The sequence below is a fragment of the Lutra lutra genome, chromosome 9 (genome assembly GCF_902655055.1).
Source record: "Lutra lutra chromosome 9, mLutLut1.2, whole genome shotgun sequence".
In the NCBI taxonomy this organism is placed as follows: domain Eukaryota; kingdom Metazoa; phylum Chordata; class Mammalia; order Carnivora; family Mustelidae; genus Lutra; species Lutra lutra.
In genome coordinates, this window is record NC_062286.1 from 143833846 (window position 1) to 143851979 (window position 18134).

At 55.9% G+C, this 18134-nt stretch overlaps 2 protein-coding genes across 4 annotated transcripts in view; one reads left to right on the top strand and one right to left on the bottom strand.

The window, feature by feature from the left end:
* Nucleotides 1-1743: 1743 nt before the first annotated feature.
* SAMD10 (sterile alpha motif domain containing 10) lies at nt 1744-7311 on the bottom strand. 3 transcript variants are annotated; one of them, XR_007129896.1, is made up of 6 exons: nt 6106-7311; nt 3960-4141; nt 3711-3882; nt 3324-3424; nt 2953-3109; nt 1744-2308 (listed from the first exon to the last, which is right to left on the bottom strand). XR_007129896.1 is itself a non-coding variant. In XM_047744182.1 (5 exons), exons 1-5 carry the CDS (start codon nt 6194-6196, stop codon nt 3047-3049), a joined length of 609 nt encoding a protein of 202 aa, XP_047600138.1. In that variant the 5' UTR covers nt 6197-7311; the 3' UTR covers nt 1744-3046. The 3 variants fall into 3 exon arrangements, 2 of the variants coding, with proteins under 2 accessions (XP_047600138.1, XP_047600137.1); XM_047744182.1 differs by having other exon boundaries at nt 1744-3109; XM_047744181.1 differs by having other exon boundaries at nt 1744-3109; nt 3284-3424.
* A 456-nt stretch (nt 7312-7767) lies between these two features.
* Nucleotides 7768-18134, top strand: part of PRPF6 (pre-mRNA processing factor 6) — a 39228-nt gene continuing 28861 nt past the window's right edge. Inside the window, exons 1-6 of the mRNA XM_047744179.1 lie at nt 7768-7974; nt 9402-9570; nt 11701-11819; nt 14255-14333; nt 14801-14977; nt 15202-15357. Coding sequence (XP_047600135.1) covers nt 7904-7974; nt 9402-9570; nt 11701-11819; nt 14255-14333; nt 14801-14977; nt 15202-15357 — 771 coding nt within the window. The 5' untranslated portion in view covers nt 7768-7903. The remainder of the gene's footprint in view (nt 7975-9401; nt 9571-11700; nt 11820-14254; nt 14334-14800; nt 14978-15201; nt 15358-18134) is intronic.

Below are 18134 nucleotides of genomic sequence, written 5' to 3' on the forward strand. Positions count from 1 at the left end.
TATTGGGGCTACTGACCATTGGAGCAGCCTCTGTCTGCTTCGGGTGGGGGTGAGCCTAGATCAGTTGCGGTTTGCTCGGCAGGGCCCCAGAACCCGGGCCTGGGAGGGCACCCCGGTATCAGGTCTGGGGGAAATGGGGCCCCAACCCTACCAGGAGTTGGGAAAAAATGGAGCAGGGGAAGAGGTACTAGGTGGGACATGGTTACAGTGTGCGCTGCCTTCTCCAAGTGTCTCCCACCCCCTATTCCGATCCCCACTTCACCCCTGTCTGCCCTGGAACAGGTTGGGTGCATTGCTAGGGGGCAGAGCACAAAAGGTCAGATTAGGGTCTGCCTCTCCTCACAGGACTCTTGCTTCTCTAGTGTCTGGCACAAAGTACTCCCAGAGAGAGGGGTGGGGGCCCTTTGTGGAGGACTCAGGAGGTTGGACCTTCCTGGAAAATCAGAGCTGGAGAAAGGCCCATGTGACCCCAGGAGGAAGAGGGAGGGCCCGTCCTTCCCTTACTGAGCATGCCCACACTGGGGGCAGGACATGCAGGATTTGGGGAGGGGTCGGTCTGCGCATGAGATGCAGACAGCTTTCTTGTCACCTTTCCCCGTGTAAGTCTGCATGTCCACGTGTGTAACCATGCCCATTAGTAGGTGTGTGTCTGAGTGACCACATGTGCTGGGCTGTGTCCTGTGTGGACACCTGATGTCAGGGTATGTCTGTGTGTCCTGCACTAGGAGAGAAAGATGCCTGTTAGTATGTTAGTATCTGGATGACCAGCTGCAAGACGTGTGCGGGTGGAGGGACTCCTGTGTCTTAGCAGGTGGGTGTCTAGGCTACAGCGTGTCTGGATGTCAGGGCATTGTGTGCTGTGCCCCCTGTGTCTTTGGTACATTAGGGGATCACTGCATCAGGGCGTACTGTGGTTCTGGATACCAGCGTCCGTGTTTCTGTGTCCAGACTCCAGGGATCAGTTTGTGCCTCTCTATTACCATGTGTCTGATTGCTGTGTGGGTACCTGTGTCGGGGGTGTTGTGACCTGTTTCTTATGTCAGAGCGTTACCCTGTGCAGGGCGCTTAATGGGGACCCTGGAAGGTTGCCATTTCAAATCCCTGGAACCCATGAATACGACCTTATTTGGAAAAAAGGTCTTTGCAGATCTGCTGAAGTGAAGGGTCTTGAGATGAGAAGACCATCCTGGATTGTCCAGGGGGGCCTTAAATCCCGTGACAGGTTTCCCCGTGGGAGGAAGATTTGACATAGAAGGTGACACAGAGGCTGGGCGGGAGTGACACGCCAGAGCCCAGGAATCCCTGGGGCAGCCACCAGAAGCTGGGAGAGGTGAGGAAGGCTCTACCCTGTGCTCCAGGAGGCAGTGTGACCCTGCTGGGTTTCAGACCGGTGGCCTGCATGGCCAGAACAGAATCCGTTCCCACTGTGAGAAGCTTCCCGGTTGTGGTCCTTTGTTCTGGCGGCCCCCGGAAAGTAACGCACCTATGTCCCTGCGTCTGGGTGCAGTCCACAGGGCTGAGCCCAGGGTTCCAGCCTCTGCCTCTCCTCCCCACCTGGTCCTGAAGTAAACAGGTGCCCTGTCAAGATGTGACACCACTGCCCCCTAGTGGCCCTGAGGAGGGACCTGAACTGGGCACTGGGCACTTCCTGCCCCGATGCCAACCAGGGCCCCTCCTGCTCCCCTCCCAGGGTTCTTCCCGCTTTCAAACACCCAGATGGCTGAAGCCGGACACACACTTGGGGCACTTGAGAACCGGGTTTATTTCTGGTCTTTTGGTCAGAATATAAAAAAGCGCAAAACAAAGAAGACAAGACAAGAGCATGGGGGCATGGGGGGCAAGACAAAGGAGGGAGAAGGTGGGGCAGTGATAGGAAAGATCCTCCGGAAAAGACAACGTTGTGATGGCACAGGGTGGGCTGGGACAATCAGGGTGGCCAGACAGGACACGGGGGCTTCCTGTATGGGCCTACAGGATGGAGGGCACCAGGCCAGTGGTCCAAATTCCACTCAGGACCTGCAACCAGCCTCCCACCTGGAGGCCAGCTCAGGGCACAGAGAAGAGGCTGGAGGCTCAGCCTCATGTGTCCCCGAGATTTTCAGAGTTCCTGAGGGAGGGGAAAGGCAAAGGAGCCAGAGGGTGGGGGGCTATCAGGATCACCCTCCCTGTCCTTCTCCAGACAGCACCAGGCCCAAACCATGGGCCCCCTGGCCCATGGAGTGGTGGCTCAGGTGCTGGCTGGGTCTCTGGTGGGTGGGTGTGGGGGATGCAGGCCTCAGGACTGTCTCTTCTGTGAATTCGGATTTTCCTGGGAAAGGAGCAGTGAGAATACACATACTCCCCAACGTGGGAGGAGCAGGAGCCAGGTTCCCAAACCTAAGGCCGCAACCCAACTGAGCCCAATCCTGGCTGTGAGGCCCTCGTAGTGCTGAGTTAGGTCCCGGGCGCCTGAGCAGTCCCCAGACCTCTCTCACTTCCGTTCCTGGGAGTGGGTGGGGGTGGGGTGAGGGTCTCAGAAATCACGGGGGCCTTCTTGGCGGCAGTGGCTGCTGTGATCTGGATGGGGGGGCACGCGCCAAAGGGAGCCTCCACAGTTTATCCCCCTTGTGCCAGCAATCCTCTAAGTGCTGGGTTAGGGTGGAGAACTAGACAAATGGGCAGACAGACAGACCTCTCGCCCTGGGGGTGGGCAGGATGCCCAAAGGAAGTGTGACTCAGCAGGCAATAGGGGCACAGGCATGGGTGTGGGTTAGGGGAATATAAATAATAGACTCCCTGGGAGGCTGGGGGGTCACCAGACCCTGCTCTGGCTCCAGGTAGCTGCCCCGCATGCTGCCAGCAGCACCAAGGGTGGATTTGGGCTCAGGTCCCCAGAGGAAGGACCACACCCAAGCAGCCCCCACCTGCTCACAGCCCAGAATGCACAACCAGAGATGGCAATCCTGGTCCCACCTGTCCACTGGGCCGGGCTCAGCCCCTGGCGCCTCTGGTGGGGTCCGAGAGGGGCTGTGGGCCGGCTCTGCATCGCCCTTGCCACAGGCTCTGGTCACAGTGCTGGGGTCTGGGGTTCGAGCCTCACGCAGCGGCTAGGACGTGTTTCCGAAGGAGGCTATGGGGTGGATGGGGACGAGGAGAGGTGCAGGTCGCTGGCACCTCCCCTCTGCCCTGGGCACAGGACGGCTCCTGCTGGTGTCCTGCAGCTGCTCTCTCCCCCCGCCCAGGTCAGCCCACCTAGTGCACAGGAGGGCCTCCCCTTCCACGCCTCTCTGCCCCCCCCACTGACCTTGGCTGAGCAGCTGCAGGCTCCGCCCCTCCTCGCGCACCTGCAGACGCAGCAGCTGCTGCAGCACCTCTTGCTGCTGGGCCTCCTGCGCCAGCCCCATCCGCTGCAGCTTCTCCCCGTTCAGCCGCAGCAGCGCCCGGCCTGAGAGCGAGCCAAGGTCAGCGTCCGAGGGGCAGACAGAGAGGAAGGGGAGGAGGACACATACAGGCCCAAGGACGAGGACGGAGAAAGAGAGGCAGAGACACAGAAAGAGACGGGGAAGGAGGCTGAGAGGCACCAGGATGGCAGGCAGGGCCAGGGCGGAGGGAAGCCAGGAGAACACAGGAACACCCGGGGCGAAGGGACAGCCCTAGAAGGAGGGGTTGGCCCCGCAGGAAACAGAGGAGAGCAGGAACAAGGGCTGCCTCCCCCCAGCCCTTAAGGGCACCTGTGATGGCATGCTGGGAGAAGGCCTCCACATAGACGAGGTAGTTGTGGGGACAGTGCTTCTTGAGCCACTTGCACACGTCCTGCTGACTCCACAGGACCACGGGCCTTGTCAGGCCACCCAGGGAGGGGCTTGTGTGGTACAGGCCGTAGTGGTCAGAGTACAGCCGGGCCTGTGGACGAGACGGGCAGCAGCTGCGGTGAGGGGGTGGGAAAGGCAGGGGCTGAGGTGGGTATGGTGGGTGGGTACCTGGGGGGCTTCCGTGCCCGGCTGCTGCAGGAGCTTGACTGGCCGGCCACCGGCGGCCCTCTGGCTACGGGAATCATGCCACGTGAGGCTGGTGCCTGGTGTCCGAGGGAGGTGGCAGGGGATGCTCTCGGCAGACACCGTGTGTTCCAGGAGGGTTCGGCAGAAGCTCAAATGGGCAGCGGCTGCAGAGCATGGGTGCCTGATCAGAGTGGCTGGGGCAGGGCCAGACGATCACCTCTCTGCACACCAGCTCCCTGCTCAACACACCCTCCAACGGAGGAGAGCCACTTTCTCAATTAGAGGGTCCCAAGCCCCCAAAGGTGGAAAGGAAGTGTGCAAGAGCTGTCTGTAGTGCCACGCGCAGTCCCGACACGACAGACTAGGAGCCTCTTTCCTCGTCTGAACGCATCGTCTGCATTCTGAGGAGTGGGCTGGATTCGGCTTCGATTAGAGAGCCAGTGTGCCCATCAGGGAGCGTAAGACCCACAGCCTGGTGAGGGGCTATCCTGAGACAGGCCTCATGTCACCCTTGCTTTGGGCTGACACAGGCTGAACCAGATCAGGTTCAGGGAACCAGACCAGGCTCCTATGTCCCGGGAGATCCTGCATGATGGCGACCGTCTGAGTACGCCGCCTGCCCATCACCACGGAAGGCAACCAGTTTCTGCGGCCACACCCGGCATCTGAGGCTCAGCTCCTGCCCAGATGTGCTCATCTGCCAACCCATCCACGAGAAGCCTGAATGAACTCTGGGCAAGCCGGCAGCCAAGATTCCTGCTCTTCTACCTGCCATAGGGCCCTTGGCCCAGGACAGCTTCTGTGCATGGTGGGTGTCCAGTGGGCATGGGCTGCTCTGTGCAGGGGTGCTGGGCCCAAGTGCAGGCTCGGGGAGCCACAGTGACACCTTGCGCCCTCTCTTCCCACACACACTTCATGATTCTCCTCAAGTTGTAATTTTCCCGTCATTCCTGTGCATGTTGCTCACACGGGTCACAGGAGGGCAGACACCTGAATGGTCACTTCCCAGCCCTTGCACAGGTCTTGGCAGGCCGGAGGTGTCCAGAAACATTGTGGATGGATGGGTGGTTGGAGAAAGGCTCTGTGTGGTATCCACCAGTCAGTAGAGCCTGGCAGAGGGTGGAAGACAAGCGCAGGCTTGCCTTCATCTCTACGGCATCTAGGTCCCAACTCAGCAGGCAGTAGCAGGTTCCTGGCCAGGGCCCTTGCCTCACTGGCTCTCAAGCAGTACAATGAGAGACACCCCCCCCATGGACACACCCCAAACCCCCAACTGAGGGCAGGGTTTGGGGATGTGCCCAGGAGGTCTCAGTAATGGGGAAAACGCATTACCCCCCCCCCCTTACTCCTTAAGATTCCTTGGACTTAGCACCCCTCTTCTTTCTAGCAACCTCAGGGAATTGAACCAGCGCGGGTTACTCTAAATTTGAGGTCCGGGGTCAAACAGTAGGTCTGGCTGGTGTGGTCGCTGCCTGGATGTGGCTTCTAAAATCATAGGAAAAGACTTATTCTAAGCTGGCATCTTTCAGGGCACAGGTTCCTCAGCCACTTGGCCTCACATGGCAGGGCCTCGCGGAGCCGGGCCGGGTCAAGGCAGGAGCGTGAAGCTCTGGGCGAACCAGTGGGACGCCGCCACGCGCGCTTCACCTGTCCGGGTCTAGCCGGGCCCCGCCCATTCCCTGCGGGTGCTCCGAGTAGGATCTCCCTCTTTCCGTCTATCGGCCCGCCGTTCCGTCCCTCCCTCTTAGTCCCAACGTCAGAATTCCAGCATAAAATGGGGCGGGGGCGCCCAAGCCGGGCTGTGGCCTCGACCTTCTCGCGGCCCCACTGCAAGAGCTAGGGAAGGAAGGGCGCGCAAAGGAAAAGGTGACCGCGGGATGGTGCCAGTTTAAGGAGAGGAGCCCCAGCCGGTACCCTCCTTCAGGCCAAGGATGTGCTGATCCCCAAGGCCTGAGGCCACCCCCCCCCCAGCTCAAGACAAAGACACTAGGGACCCGGTTCGGCCAGGACGCGCCCCCCCACTCCGCGCCAAGCCGCAGCTTGGAGTCCTCCAGATCCCGATCCCGCCCCCTCGGTTCCCGAGCCCCCAACCCGCGATATCCCCGCGCCCTGGTCCAGCCCTGCTCACCGTCCACATCCCGGCGCTCCCCGAAGCCGGCACGCACAGCCCCGGCGCGGCCTCGCGGGGGGCTCAGCTTGGTCCTCAGCTCCGTGAACATGGGGCCCAAGGATTCCGGGCCCGAGCACACGCCCCTCGCCGGGCGCAAGGCGGCCGGTGTGGCCGGCGGGGAACGCGCGCCGCTGCCCCGCCCCAGCCGGCCCCGCGCCCGAGCCGGTCCCCGCGCCCGGCGAGTCTGCGCGGCGAGGCACCTGCCTGTGAGTCCTGAGAGCCGGGCGCGCTCCGGGAGCTCCGAGGTGTGTCGGCGGCGCGCAGGTCTGCGTATGCAAAGGGTGTCTGCCCGGGTAAGGGGCGACCTCGCACACCTGGGCACACCTTCAAGGACAAGTGACTCTGGGCACCTTTAGGGGGTCTAGACGTCTGGAGGGGCCTCCGAGGCAAGGAAATAAGGAAGTGATCTTCCCCGCGGGGAGGGAGGGGGCAGGAGAGGAGCGTCCTGCCTGCTCCTGGGATGGTCTGTCCACCGGGGCCCAGGATCAATGGCCAGACCAGCCCCTCAACGATTTCCCTCCACTCTCCTCCCTCAGCTTACGGACTCACCCCTCCGTTCACGCGTTCTCCAGAGCTCTCGCCCTCAAACGCGCGCTTGCTTCCCTAGACCCCGGCCGAACCCCCCCCACAACGCGAGCTCCGGGAAGGCCGCCAGGCAGGGTCTCCCCCTTCCCGCTGTGGCCCGGACTCTGAGTCGGCGCCCAGGAGGCGGCCCTGAAAGCCGTTCGGCTGGGAATGGGGGGAGCGAGGAGCCCCGCGGAGGCCGCGGCAGGCCAGAGGGATGTGTCGGTTCCAGGGCTCCACGCGAAGGGCTCGGCGGGGGGGTGCTGGGGGCCGCCTGCTCGGAGGCCGGAGGCGGTCGCGCAGCGGAAGGAGCGAAGGTGCACGGAGACGCGTGTGTCCACCCGGAGCAGGAGCAAAGGCCGTCCGACCCGCACCCGAGCCCGCGACACACTCTAGAGACTCGCGCGGCGGCCAGCACCGGGGTCCGCACGCCGCCCACATTGACTTATTCCCGCCAACTCGCCTTCCAGGGGCTGCACCTCCGCCCTCCCCGCCACGTTCAGGGTCTGGCGGTGGCGGCGGAGCCTGGCCCGGGATCCGGGCCCGAGCCGCGACTCCGCAATCTGGGCGCCGAGGGCTCGAGCCCGCACACCGGGGCACACGCAGATGGGTGCGCTCACAGTCACGACACGCACACCCGCAGCAGCCGTCCACGGCCGGACACGGGAGCGGCTCCGCCCGGACGGCTTAGGGCCAGCCCAGGGGCCAGCACAACTCTGAGGGGAGGCGAACGGCTAGGCATGATTCCGAGGGGTCCTGGGCGGCGGGGGTGCCTGGGGGGGTCACAGGTCCCGCTCGTAGGGGAGTACGTGCACGCAGTACGGGCGCGCAGTGAGGACGGCGGCCCCGGGCTCAGTTCTGAGGCCCCGCAGGGTTTCTCCCGGAGGCTGCAGCTCCTGCACGTCTCCAGCAGGGCAGCCCGCACACCTCCCCACGGTCAGGCGCCTCGCGCATGCGTCTGTCACATCCCCTCGCCGCCGACGCGGCCGGAAGTCGCTCTTCAGGAACTTCCGCCCGGGGACGGCAGGGTGGGCGGGGCCTCGTGCGCCCCGCGAGCTCTGCTTCCGGGTTGCGGGTGACGCTGGTCCCGCCGGCGCTTCCTGCTGAGAAACCGGGGTGGTCCGTGGTCTTTTCAGCCTGCGGCCGCGGCTTCCGTCCGGTCCCTTCCCGGCCCCTCGTCATCACCGGCGCCATGAACAAGAAGAAGAAGCCGTTCCTGGGCATGCCCGCGCCGCTCGGCTACGTGCCGGGGCTGGGCCGGGGGTGAGGCCTGGGGCGAGCCGCGCTCGGGGGGCGGGGGCGCGCGGCGGGCCCGGGGGCGGGGCGGGCCGCGCGCTGGGGGCGGGCGGCGGGCGGGGCTCGCTTCCCGCGCTCGTCCTGGGGGAGGCCGCGCGGTGCCACCGGGAGGAGAAGCGCGGGCGCGGCTCTGCGGCTGCGCTTCGGGGCCAGGACGGAGCCGAGGAGGCTCGGCTTCAGCCGCCTTCGGCCTCTGAGACGCGAGTGGGCGACTCCTCCAAGGTGTGGCGGAGCCCCGTGGGCGCCCACGTCGTCTGAAGCGCGAGCCGTGCTTCGCCTGCGCTGCTGCTCCTCCTGCAGCGGAGAAACGCTCAGCCCCGGCAGGACGGCGTGTGCGAGGCCTGGGACCGGGTCTCCGTAAACTGTCGAATAAATGAGCGGCCACCGTCGTTCTGTCTGTCTGGTCATTGATTTGTTTAGGACGAGCATTGGGTTTCCTTGCGGGGTGTGCTGTCAGCCTCTGTGGGGAACACACGGCCTTACTTGCGGACACCTTCTTCCAAGGGCCTGCAGTCTGCTCGGAGATGGGCGAGGTTTGCGTTATTAAGTCCACGGGAGGAGCAGAGTGGGACGTCTGGAGTCGCAGCCATCAGGGGATGCTCTGTGGAGCCGCAGCGGCCGAGCCCTACCTTGGTAGAAGAGCTGCATTTAGGGATTAGAAACGTGGTAGGGTCGGAGGAGAAGCTGACGTTTTGTGTGTTGGGTAGTTAAGGGAAAAAAGGCCCGGCGTGGAGGAAGAGGAGGGACTTTGAAAGAGTTTGTGTGATTGGAGTGTTCGGGAGTGGGGTCGGAGGGGCCAGAGCTGCCGGAGAGACTGAGGCTGCCAAGTGCGGTGGTCGGAGCTGGGCTGAGGCAAAGGAAGGCTGGAGGCAGGGTGGCTACTTGGTTCCCAGCTTGTGGGAGTCCAGGTTTGGGGAGGACGGATTTCCCAGGTCGAGTCCGCAGAGCTTGATGGCTGATGGCGAGGGGAGGCAGAGCTGAGCCTGTCGTGCCTGACGTGGTTCTGGGATGTCGCGGCCGTCAGCTGAGAGAGCCTAGGGCCGCTGCAGGATGAATCCCACGGGGCCAGGCTGGGTTTGAGGGCCGGCTGGGGGGATGATCAGGTTGTCAGAAGTGGGAGGCTGGACGTTGGGAGGAGGGAGGGCTGATGCTCTGGTGAATCTGTTAAGGAGAGTGTGGGGTGGTGCCCTCCTCAGGGTAGGTCACGAGTTTCTCACCTGAAGAGAACGTGCTGGTAATGTTGGAGAGCACAGCGGGCCTCGCTCGCTGCTCCTGCGTCTTCCGCAGTTTCTCAGCGACGTTAGAGGAAGAGGTGTTGTTCAGTGGGGACTGTGCAGGGGAGAGCAAAGGAACAAGGTCCCCCGGGTGAATGGGTGTCTTGGGGTCTCCTGCAGTGCCACTGGCTTTACCACCCGGTCAGACATTGGGCCCGCCCGCGATGCGAATGACCCTGTGGATGACCGCCACGCGCCCCCAGGCAAGAGGACCGTCGGGGACCAGATGAAGAAAAGCCAGGCTGCCGATGACGATGACGAGGACCTGAATGACACCAACTATGATGAGGTGACTTGCGGTGCGCCCAGCCAGGCCTCAGGACGGCCCACCAGCCTCTTAAGCAGTGCTCGGGGCGGCGGACACGCCTAGGGTTTCCGCCCGTTTCCAGGGTGTCTTCAGCAGAGTGTGAGAGGGGAGAGGGGTCAGGGAAAGAAATGTGCGTTTTGTTTCTGCAGGAGAGATGCTCTGGCATTCGGGCTTGGCTCGGCGGGTCCTCGATGCAATTCCGAGTGGCGTTAGCGATGATGCTTGATGTATCTTGTCTCCGTGCGCGCTCTGACCTCACTGGGGTTTGGGCAGTGGAGGTCTTCGTCAGATGTGTCCCGACAGAAGTTCTGCTCAGAGATAAAGATTTGTAAAATTTCCGTTTGGAAAGGATTTGAAACTTCCAGGGAGCTTGCAGAAGTAGCGTAGGCAATTCCTGCGTACCCTCCACAAGCTTCTCGTCTTACGGGACTTCGGTACAGTTAGGACATGGCAAGGTCGTCTGCTCGGTGGGTCTTACTGAATTCCACCGGTTTTTCGCTGGTGCCGTTTCTTTTTTTTTAAGATTTTTTTTTTTTTAAAGATTTTATTTATTTATTTGAGAGAGAGACAGTGAGAGAGAGCATGAGCGAGGAGAAGGTCAGAGGGAGAAGCAGACTCCCCATGGAGCTGGGAGCCCGATGCGGGACTCGATCCCGGGACTCCCAGGATCATGACCTGAGCCGAAGGCAGTCGTCCAACCAACTGAGCCACCCAGGCATCCCTCTGGTGCCGTTTCTGATCCAGGACCCTGCGTCGCATGTACTTGTGTCTCTTAGTGTCTTCCCATTGGGGTAGCGCCTCCATCCTTCATGCCCATGACACGTTTTTTTTTTTTTGAAGATTTTATTTATTTATTTGACAGAGAGAGATCACAAGTAGGCAGAGAGGCAGGCAGAGAGAGAGGAGGAAGCAGGCTCCCCACCGAGCAGAGAGCCTGATGGATGCGGGGCTTGATCCCAGGACCCTGGGATCATGACCTGAGCCGAAGGCAGAGGCTTTAACCCACTGAGCCACCCAGGCGCCCCAGACACCTTTTTTTTTAAAAAGGTTTATTTTTATTATTTTTTAGAGAAAGAGAGTGCATGCGTACACACAGTTGGCAGGGGCAGACGGAGAAGGAAAGAGGATCTTTTAAAATGTTTTGTTATATTAGTCACCGTGAAGTACGTTATTAATTTTTAACGTAGTATTCCGGGATTCACTGTTCGCATATCCCATGGACCCAGTGCCCCATGCGATCCGTGCCCTCCTTAATACCCACCACCAGGCTCACCCTCCACCCCCCGCCCCCCCCACCCCTCGCAAAACCCTCCATTTGATTCCCTGAGTCCATAGTCTCTATGGTTCCACTCCCACTCTGATCCCCACCTTTAGTTTCCCTCCCTTCTCTTAACGTCCTCCATGCTACTCCTTATGTTATGCAAATAAGCGAAACCGTGTAATTGTTTTTCCCTGATTGACCTACTTCACTCCGCATAATCTCCTCCAACCACGTTGATGCAGATGGCTCGCGTTCTTCCTTTCTGAGGCCGAGTAACATTAACATTGCTCACGAACATGAACCACAGCTTTATCCATCCGTCTGTTGAAGGGCATCTCGGCTCCTTCCACAGTTTGGCTCTCGTGGACGCTGCTGCTGTGAGCATTGGCGTGCGCCTGCCCCTTTTCACATCGGTATCTTTGGGGAACATACCCATAGCGCAAGTGCTCGGTCGTAGGGCAGCTGTATTTTTAACGCTTTGAGGTACCTCCACGCTGTTTTCCAAAGTGGATGCACCCCCCCTTGCATTCCAACAGTGTGAGAGTTTCCCCTTTTCGGGGAGAGGGAATCTGAAGCAGACTCCCTGCGGATCCCACAGCCCAAGGTGGGGCTCCATCTCATGATCCTGACATCATGACCTGAGCCAAAATCAAGAGTCAGATGCCCAACCAGCTGAGCCACCCAGGTGCCCCTAACCCCACCCCCCAGTTGTAGAACACTGGTGAGTCATTTTGCTTTCCCTCATTTGGGGTTGTCTGATTGGAAACGATTACTCAGCACGCATTTTCTAACACTGCTCGAGGGGATTGTGTTGGAGGAAAAGCTGACCCTCCGTGTTGTTTTGTGCTTAGTTTAATGGCTATGCTGGGAGCCTCTTCTCAAGTGGGCCCTATGAAAAAGACGATGAGGAAGCAGATGCTATTTATGCAGCTCTAGATAAAAGGATGGATGAAAGAAGAAAAGAAAGAAGGTAAGAGAAATTAATGCCCCTTACACTATGATTACCCAACTTTATTTATTTGTCATTTTTAAAATATATTTTTTAAAAGAAGATTTTATTTATTTTGAAAGTGAGAGAGAACATGAGAGAGTACAAGTAAGGCAGAGGGAGAGGGAGAGCAGGCTCCTTGCCAAGCAGGGAACCCAGCACAGGGCTTGGTCCCAGGACTCTGAGATCACAAGGCAAACGCTTAACTGACTAAGCCACCCAGGTGCCCCTATTTTATTTTATTATTTTATCTTATTTTATTTTTTTAAGTGGGCTCCACACCCAGCATGGAGCCCAGTACGGGGCTCAAACTTACACCCCTGAGATCAAAACCTGAGCTGAAATCAAGAGTCAGACGGTTAACTGACTGAGCCACCCAGGTGCCCTTTTCTATTTATTTATAAAGATTTTATTCTTTTTTTTAAAGATTTTATTTATTTATTTGACAGAGAAAGCGAGCGAGAGAGAGAGGGGGTACAAACAAAGGAGCAGGAGAGGGAGAAGCAGGCTTCTCACTGAGCAGGGAGCCCCATGTGGGGCTTGATGCCTGGACCCTGGGATCATGACCTGAGCCGAAGGCAGATGCTTAACGACTGAGCCACCCAGGCGCCTCATAATTATTTTATTTTATTTTATTTATTTTTTTATTTTTAAAGATTTTAATTTATTTATTTGACAGAGATCACAAGTAGGCAGAGAGGCAGGCAGAGAGAGAGGAGGAAGCAGGCTCCTTGCTGAGCAGAGAGCCCGATGCGGGGCTCGATCCCAGAACCCTGGGATCATGACCTGAGCCAAAGGCAGAGGCATAACCCACTGAGCCACCCAGGCACCCCAATGATTTTATTTATTTATTTTATTTATTTTAAAAAGTAATCTGTACACCTGTGGGGCTCAAACTCACAACCCTGAGATCAAGAGTTACACGTTCTCCTGATGAGCCAGCCGGATATCCCTATGTTTATCCAACTTTAAAAGAAAGTCTTGCTTTGGTATAGTTCAGACATGGACAAAGTTGCATAGTATGTGTGTCTGCTCAGCTCTCAGGCAACCTGGATCTCGGTTTGTGGCAGCCACACTTGGAGAAACACCAGGCTACTGGAGAGTAATTGGAGGGACTAGAGTGGAGAGCTTAAGATTTCTGTGGCTTTCCAGAAAGGGATGGAATTTGGGGGATTATTCTGACCACAAGTGTGGATTACTGTCTTCTTTGAGATGGGTGTAGTAGTGTTGGTTAATGTGTATTAAGTAATTAGGAAGTTCAGTGAAGATGACAAATGAATATGTAAATCCTCGCAGGCAGGGCTTGTATCTTGAGAATGTCATTCCACACATCCACGTTGGGACACACCTGTGCGGATTTAGGCTGGGCTGGTGGGGATAGGCTGTAGTGAGCTGGAGGGGGCAGGCGTCCTCTGTCCTTGGGGGCCTGCTCAAGAGAAGACTGTCCTCGGTGCTCGTGTTTACCTGTGGCTCTCAGGTGGGCGTCTTGCACTGAACTTTGGTCTAGCAACATTTTAAAAAAAGATTTTATTTACTTATTTGAGCAAGAGAGTACGTGCAGAAGTGGGGGTTGAGGGGTGGAGCAGAGGGAGAGGGAGAAGCGGACTGCCTGCCGAGCAGGGAGGCCGACGCAGGCTCGATTCCAGGGCTCTGAGATCATGACCTGAGCCAAAGGCAGACACTTAACTGCCTGAGCCACCCAGGGGTCCCTGAGGTTTAGCAGGTTTGTTTATTGCTGTTACCTCAACTCCCGGAGCGGTGTTTCTCTTCTCCAAGCACGTCTTTTGTCCCAATACGTTCATATTCCTGGTATTTTCCTTTTACCTTATGGGAGAAAACGTAAATCTCAATGTTAGGGAGTATTAGCTGTATGGGTCACAGTAACCCACAGATTTCGTGTGAGTGCCTAGACCTGGTCCTCTGTCACCAGAACGCAGTAGCTCCATCCCTGAAGACCAGTTGCAGGGGTGATGAGACAGCCCGTTAGCTCCGGCACGAGGAGCAGAGAGCTGTCTGGAAAGGGCACGGACTGCTTGGAAGCGGCAGAGGCAGTGACAGGCAGAAAGTCAGATGGGCAGCTGGGATAGAGGGTCAGCTTTCTGGAATCTTCATAAGGTGGCCCTACCTTTGGAGTTTTGTAGAAGTTTAAAGCTGTAAATACACTCATGTTCAAATACAAGTATCTATATCAGAGTAAGACAACTTGTTTTTATTTTAGTGAGTCTCTGCCTCCTTCCGTTTGGTGAATAAGTAAGTAATAAGTAAGTGTGGTTGTGGACGTGCGTCTCGCTGCCTCCAACGCAGCTGCTGAGTGCGCGGGGCTGCGCTTCCGGTGATTTAATTACGTGTAATAAAATGACTTTTTCTTAGAATGGATTTCCAGTATCTCTAACGCATGCACACATTTTACTTCCTAGGGAGCAAAGGGAGAAAGAAGAAATTGAGAAATACCGTATGGAACGCCCCAAAATCCAACAGCAATTCTCAGACCTCAAAGTAGGTGGATGGATAGCATGCACCTAACCTCAGCAGAGAATTGGGTAGAATTGATGAGACTTTACTAACTTTGCTTTTTTGATCTTTATTAAATTCAGATGGGAGAGGAAGGTTCCTGCTTTAGTGTGTTTAACTTTGTGTTATGTGTGCAAAAAATGTCCCTTCTCCCTCCACTGAAAAAAAATGGGACATGTGAACTTACTTTCTTAGTAACTTTAACTCTGTTTGCACATAAAGTTTTCCACACTGTATCTTCGGGCTTTGACAGAACAATTTACATTTGAATGAAGTAGAGCAGATCCAACAAATTGAATTTCGAAGTGAAGTAGATAATTTCTGCATCAAAATTCTTTCTAAACCATAACAATTTTGGGGCTTAGGGGTCAAGGAGAGCAGTTTTTCTTGTGCATATGAAATCTTGCCAGAGAATAAATGTTTTGTTGGGGGGGGGGGGCAAATGTTCCCAGAGGAAGTTAGCAGAAGTCACAGAAGAAGAGTGGCTGAGCATTCCTGAGGTTGGCGACGCTAGAAACAAACGCCAGCGGAACCCGCGCTATGAGAAGCTGACTCCTGTTCCCGACAGTTTCTTTGCCAAACATTTACAGACTGGAGAGAACCATACTTCAGTGGATCCCCGACAAACTGTGAGCATCAGAAAAGGAGGCGAATAGGTCTTTAGTTTGGTTAGGTGGGTGGTAGTGGGAGCCATGGGTGGTGGTAGAGTAAGTGTGTCTGTAGTTCAGAAGCTGGGCTGTGCGGAGTCTGTGCGGCCGCAGGTCTGTCAGGCTACAATGGAAAGATGGCAGAGTTGATAGGATTCTTCTGCATGAAGATGCGATCCAGTGTTTTTGTCCTCCCCCCACCCCAGCAATTTGGAGGTCTTAACACACCCTATCCAGGCGGACTGAACACTCCATACCCAGGTGGGATGACACCTGGATTGATGACCCCTGGCACAGGTGACCTGGACATGAGGAAGATAGGCCAAGCAAGGAACACGCTGATGGACATGAGGCTGAGCCAGGTGAGTCTTGTCATGCAACATTTTCCTGTAGATTGAGAAAATCGTTTTCTGATTACAAAACTGAACTTATGTCGGTGGAAAGTTCATCTTTCCAAGTCCTTTATCACAAGATAGCAGACCTGCGACGATGTAGTTTCTTGTCCCATCATAAAGATCGGCAGGACCCCGCATGCAGATGGGTGTGTGTATCTACCCCCAGCTCCTGCACGGGTGCGGTGTGGCCTGTGTGGCACTCCTGCCCCCCTCTTGGGGCTTGAGGACTGTTGCCGCTGACAGAGGGCGGCCTGGCAGGCAGACTGAACGAAGGCGCGGAGGACAGGCCGCGTGCCTGCTGTTCTTTTTTTTTTTTTTTTTTTTTTTAATTTGACAGAGAGAAATCACAAGTAGGCAGAGAGGCAGGCAGAGAGAGAGGAGGAAGCAGGCTCCCCACTGAGCAGAGAGCCCAATGTGGGGCTCGAACCCAGGACCTGAGATCATGACCTGAGCCGAAGGCAGCGGCTTATCCCACTGAGCCACCCAGGCGCCCCTGCCCGCTGTTCTTGAAGCTTAGTCCTTCGGTCCTTGATGCAGAAATCAAGTGCGTGTGTACTTCACAGTGGAATGTCACTCAGCCGTGCCAAAGAATGAGATCTTGTCACGTACAGCAGTATGGGTGGGCCCAGAAGGTGTTATGCTAAGTGAAATAAGTCAGAAAAAGATAAATACCGTATGACTTGACTTATGTGTGGACTTTATTTTTTATTTTTTTTTAAAGATTTTATTTATTTATTTGACAGAGAGAGATCACAAGCAGGCAGAGAGGCAGGCGCGGGGGGGGGAAGCAGGCTCCCTGCTGAGCAGAGAGCCCGATGCGGGGTTCGATCCCAGGACCCCGAGATCATGACCCGAGCCGAAGGCAGTGGCTTAATCCACTGAGCCACCCAGGCGCCCTATGTGTGGACTTTAAAAAAACAAAACAAATGAATAAATCCACCAACCAAAAACCAGACTCTGAAACACAGAGGACAGATTGGTGGTTGCCAGGTTGGAAGGGGGTTAAGAGGTACAAACCTCTGCTTATAAAGCACGTCATGGAGATGAAAAGGGTAGTGTGGGGAATATGGTCAGTTATGTGGAAATGTATGGTGACCGCGTTTATGGGGCGAACACTGAGTGATGTTTGAAGTTGTCGAATCGTTGTTACATACCTATTATTCATTGTATGTTAATTACACTTCAGTAAAAAAACGTTAAGTGCACATAACTTTCTGCCTGCACTTGAGTGAATTGACATGCACACCAGAAACCATGAAGCGAAAGACTTTAAAATTTGTTTTGGATACAAGTTAAAAACTCCTGTGTAGTAGAAAGCACTGTAAAGTCAGAAACACAAACGGGGAAGAAGAGTGCTCGTGTGCTGGACCGCCAGTGGTGGGCTTGTGCGTGTGGCTCTGCTGTGCACACGAGATGCCTTTGCACACACTTAAGGGCTTCCCAGGGCTGCTCACTCATACCACTAGAGCATGAAATGGGTGTGCAGTGGGAGCTTCGTGATGAATTATTTTAAGAAAAGCTTTCACATGGACGTAGAAAGGTAGTGTCGTATTCAGCCATTACTGTTTGAGGCAGTGGGAAACTTGTACATTTTAATTGAGCTTTTACTATACTTGAATTTTTTATGGTGAGCAAATATTTTATACTAAAAATAAGTAGCTTGTAAATTTAAAAACTGCAGGTTTTTATGTTCCTGGCTGTGTACTTTGTCACTTGGAAAGTAGTTCACTGCTTTTGGGTATCATGATTTAATCTTTGATGAACTTTTTGGGTTTTTACTTTTTTTGCTATGACAGTATTTTGGTGAACCTCTCGTGATTCTGTCATTTAGGTAAACAGTGTTGTAGTATCTTTGAAGTGGAATTAATGGATTTTTTTCACTTAAATACTAAATTGTCTCTTGGCATTTCAGAGTCTGCAAGCGCTGAGTTGAGGGCATCGCTTCTCTTGTCCTCCTAGATCTGAGGGCAGATACCTGTCCCCACCCCTCCAACAAGCAAGCTCGGTTTAGTTTTGGGTTTTGTTAGTGGTGAGGTTGAGCATCTTTCCTAGTATGTTAGTCAGTCTTTGGCAGTTCTGTGACAAGCTTTTCTTTGGTCATTTGCTCTGCCCGTTTCCCTCCTAAGTTTGCTTTGATAAGAATTATCATTTCTTTTGCATGTGTCTTTGTAGTTGTTACTCTTCTAGACTTGTTTGTGGAATGTAAAAAAGAACTTCATTTCTTTTAAGATTTTGTTTGTTTATAACAGAGATAGCGAGGAAGGGAACACAAGCAGGGGGAGCTGGAGAGGGAGAAGCTGGAGGGCTACTGCTCAGTAGCTAGAGCATGGGACTCTTGATCTAAGGGTCCTGAGTTCAAGCCCCATGTTGGGCTCAGAACTTACTTGGGGTGGGGATGGGTGGGAACAGAGCCCAGAAATACGGTCAACTGATCTCGGACAGAGGAGCAAAGGCAACGTGACGGAGCCAGGACGGCCTCTTCCGCAAACGGTGCTGGATGTCCCCGTGCAGACTCACACCCTCTGCTGCTCTAGCGACTGAGCCAGCCAGGCGCCCCTTGCTCTCTTCTGTCCCGCTGATGTACTTGTCTAGTGTTTCAGCGTCACACACGCTGTCTTGGTTTCCGTGGCTCTGCGGTAGGTCTTGAAGTCGGGTGGCAGTAGCCCTCTGGCTTTGTGCTGCTCCGGGGTCGCCTTCGCTCCGGCGGGTCTTTGTCTCTCTGTGGAAGCGCTAGAATCAGTTCG

Excerpts from the sequence above, each read along its gene's own strand:
- SAMD10 (XM_047744182.1), bottom strand. The coding sequence starts at position 6,196 with ATGTTCACGGAGCTGAGGACCAAGCTGAGCCCCCCGCGAGGCCGCGCC. Across the intron at positions 4,142-6,105 it reads GGAGCGCCGGGATGTGGACG|CCGCTGCCCATTTGAGCTTC; the intron begins GTGAGCAGGGCT and ends CATGCTCTGCAG. Across the intron at positions 3,110-3,323 it reads AGCAGCTGCTGCGTCTGCAG|CCTCCTTCGGAAACACGTCC; the intron begins GTGCGCGAGGAG and ends TCCACCCCATAG.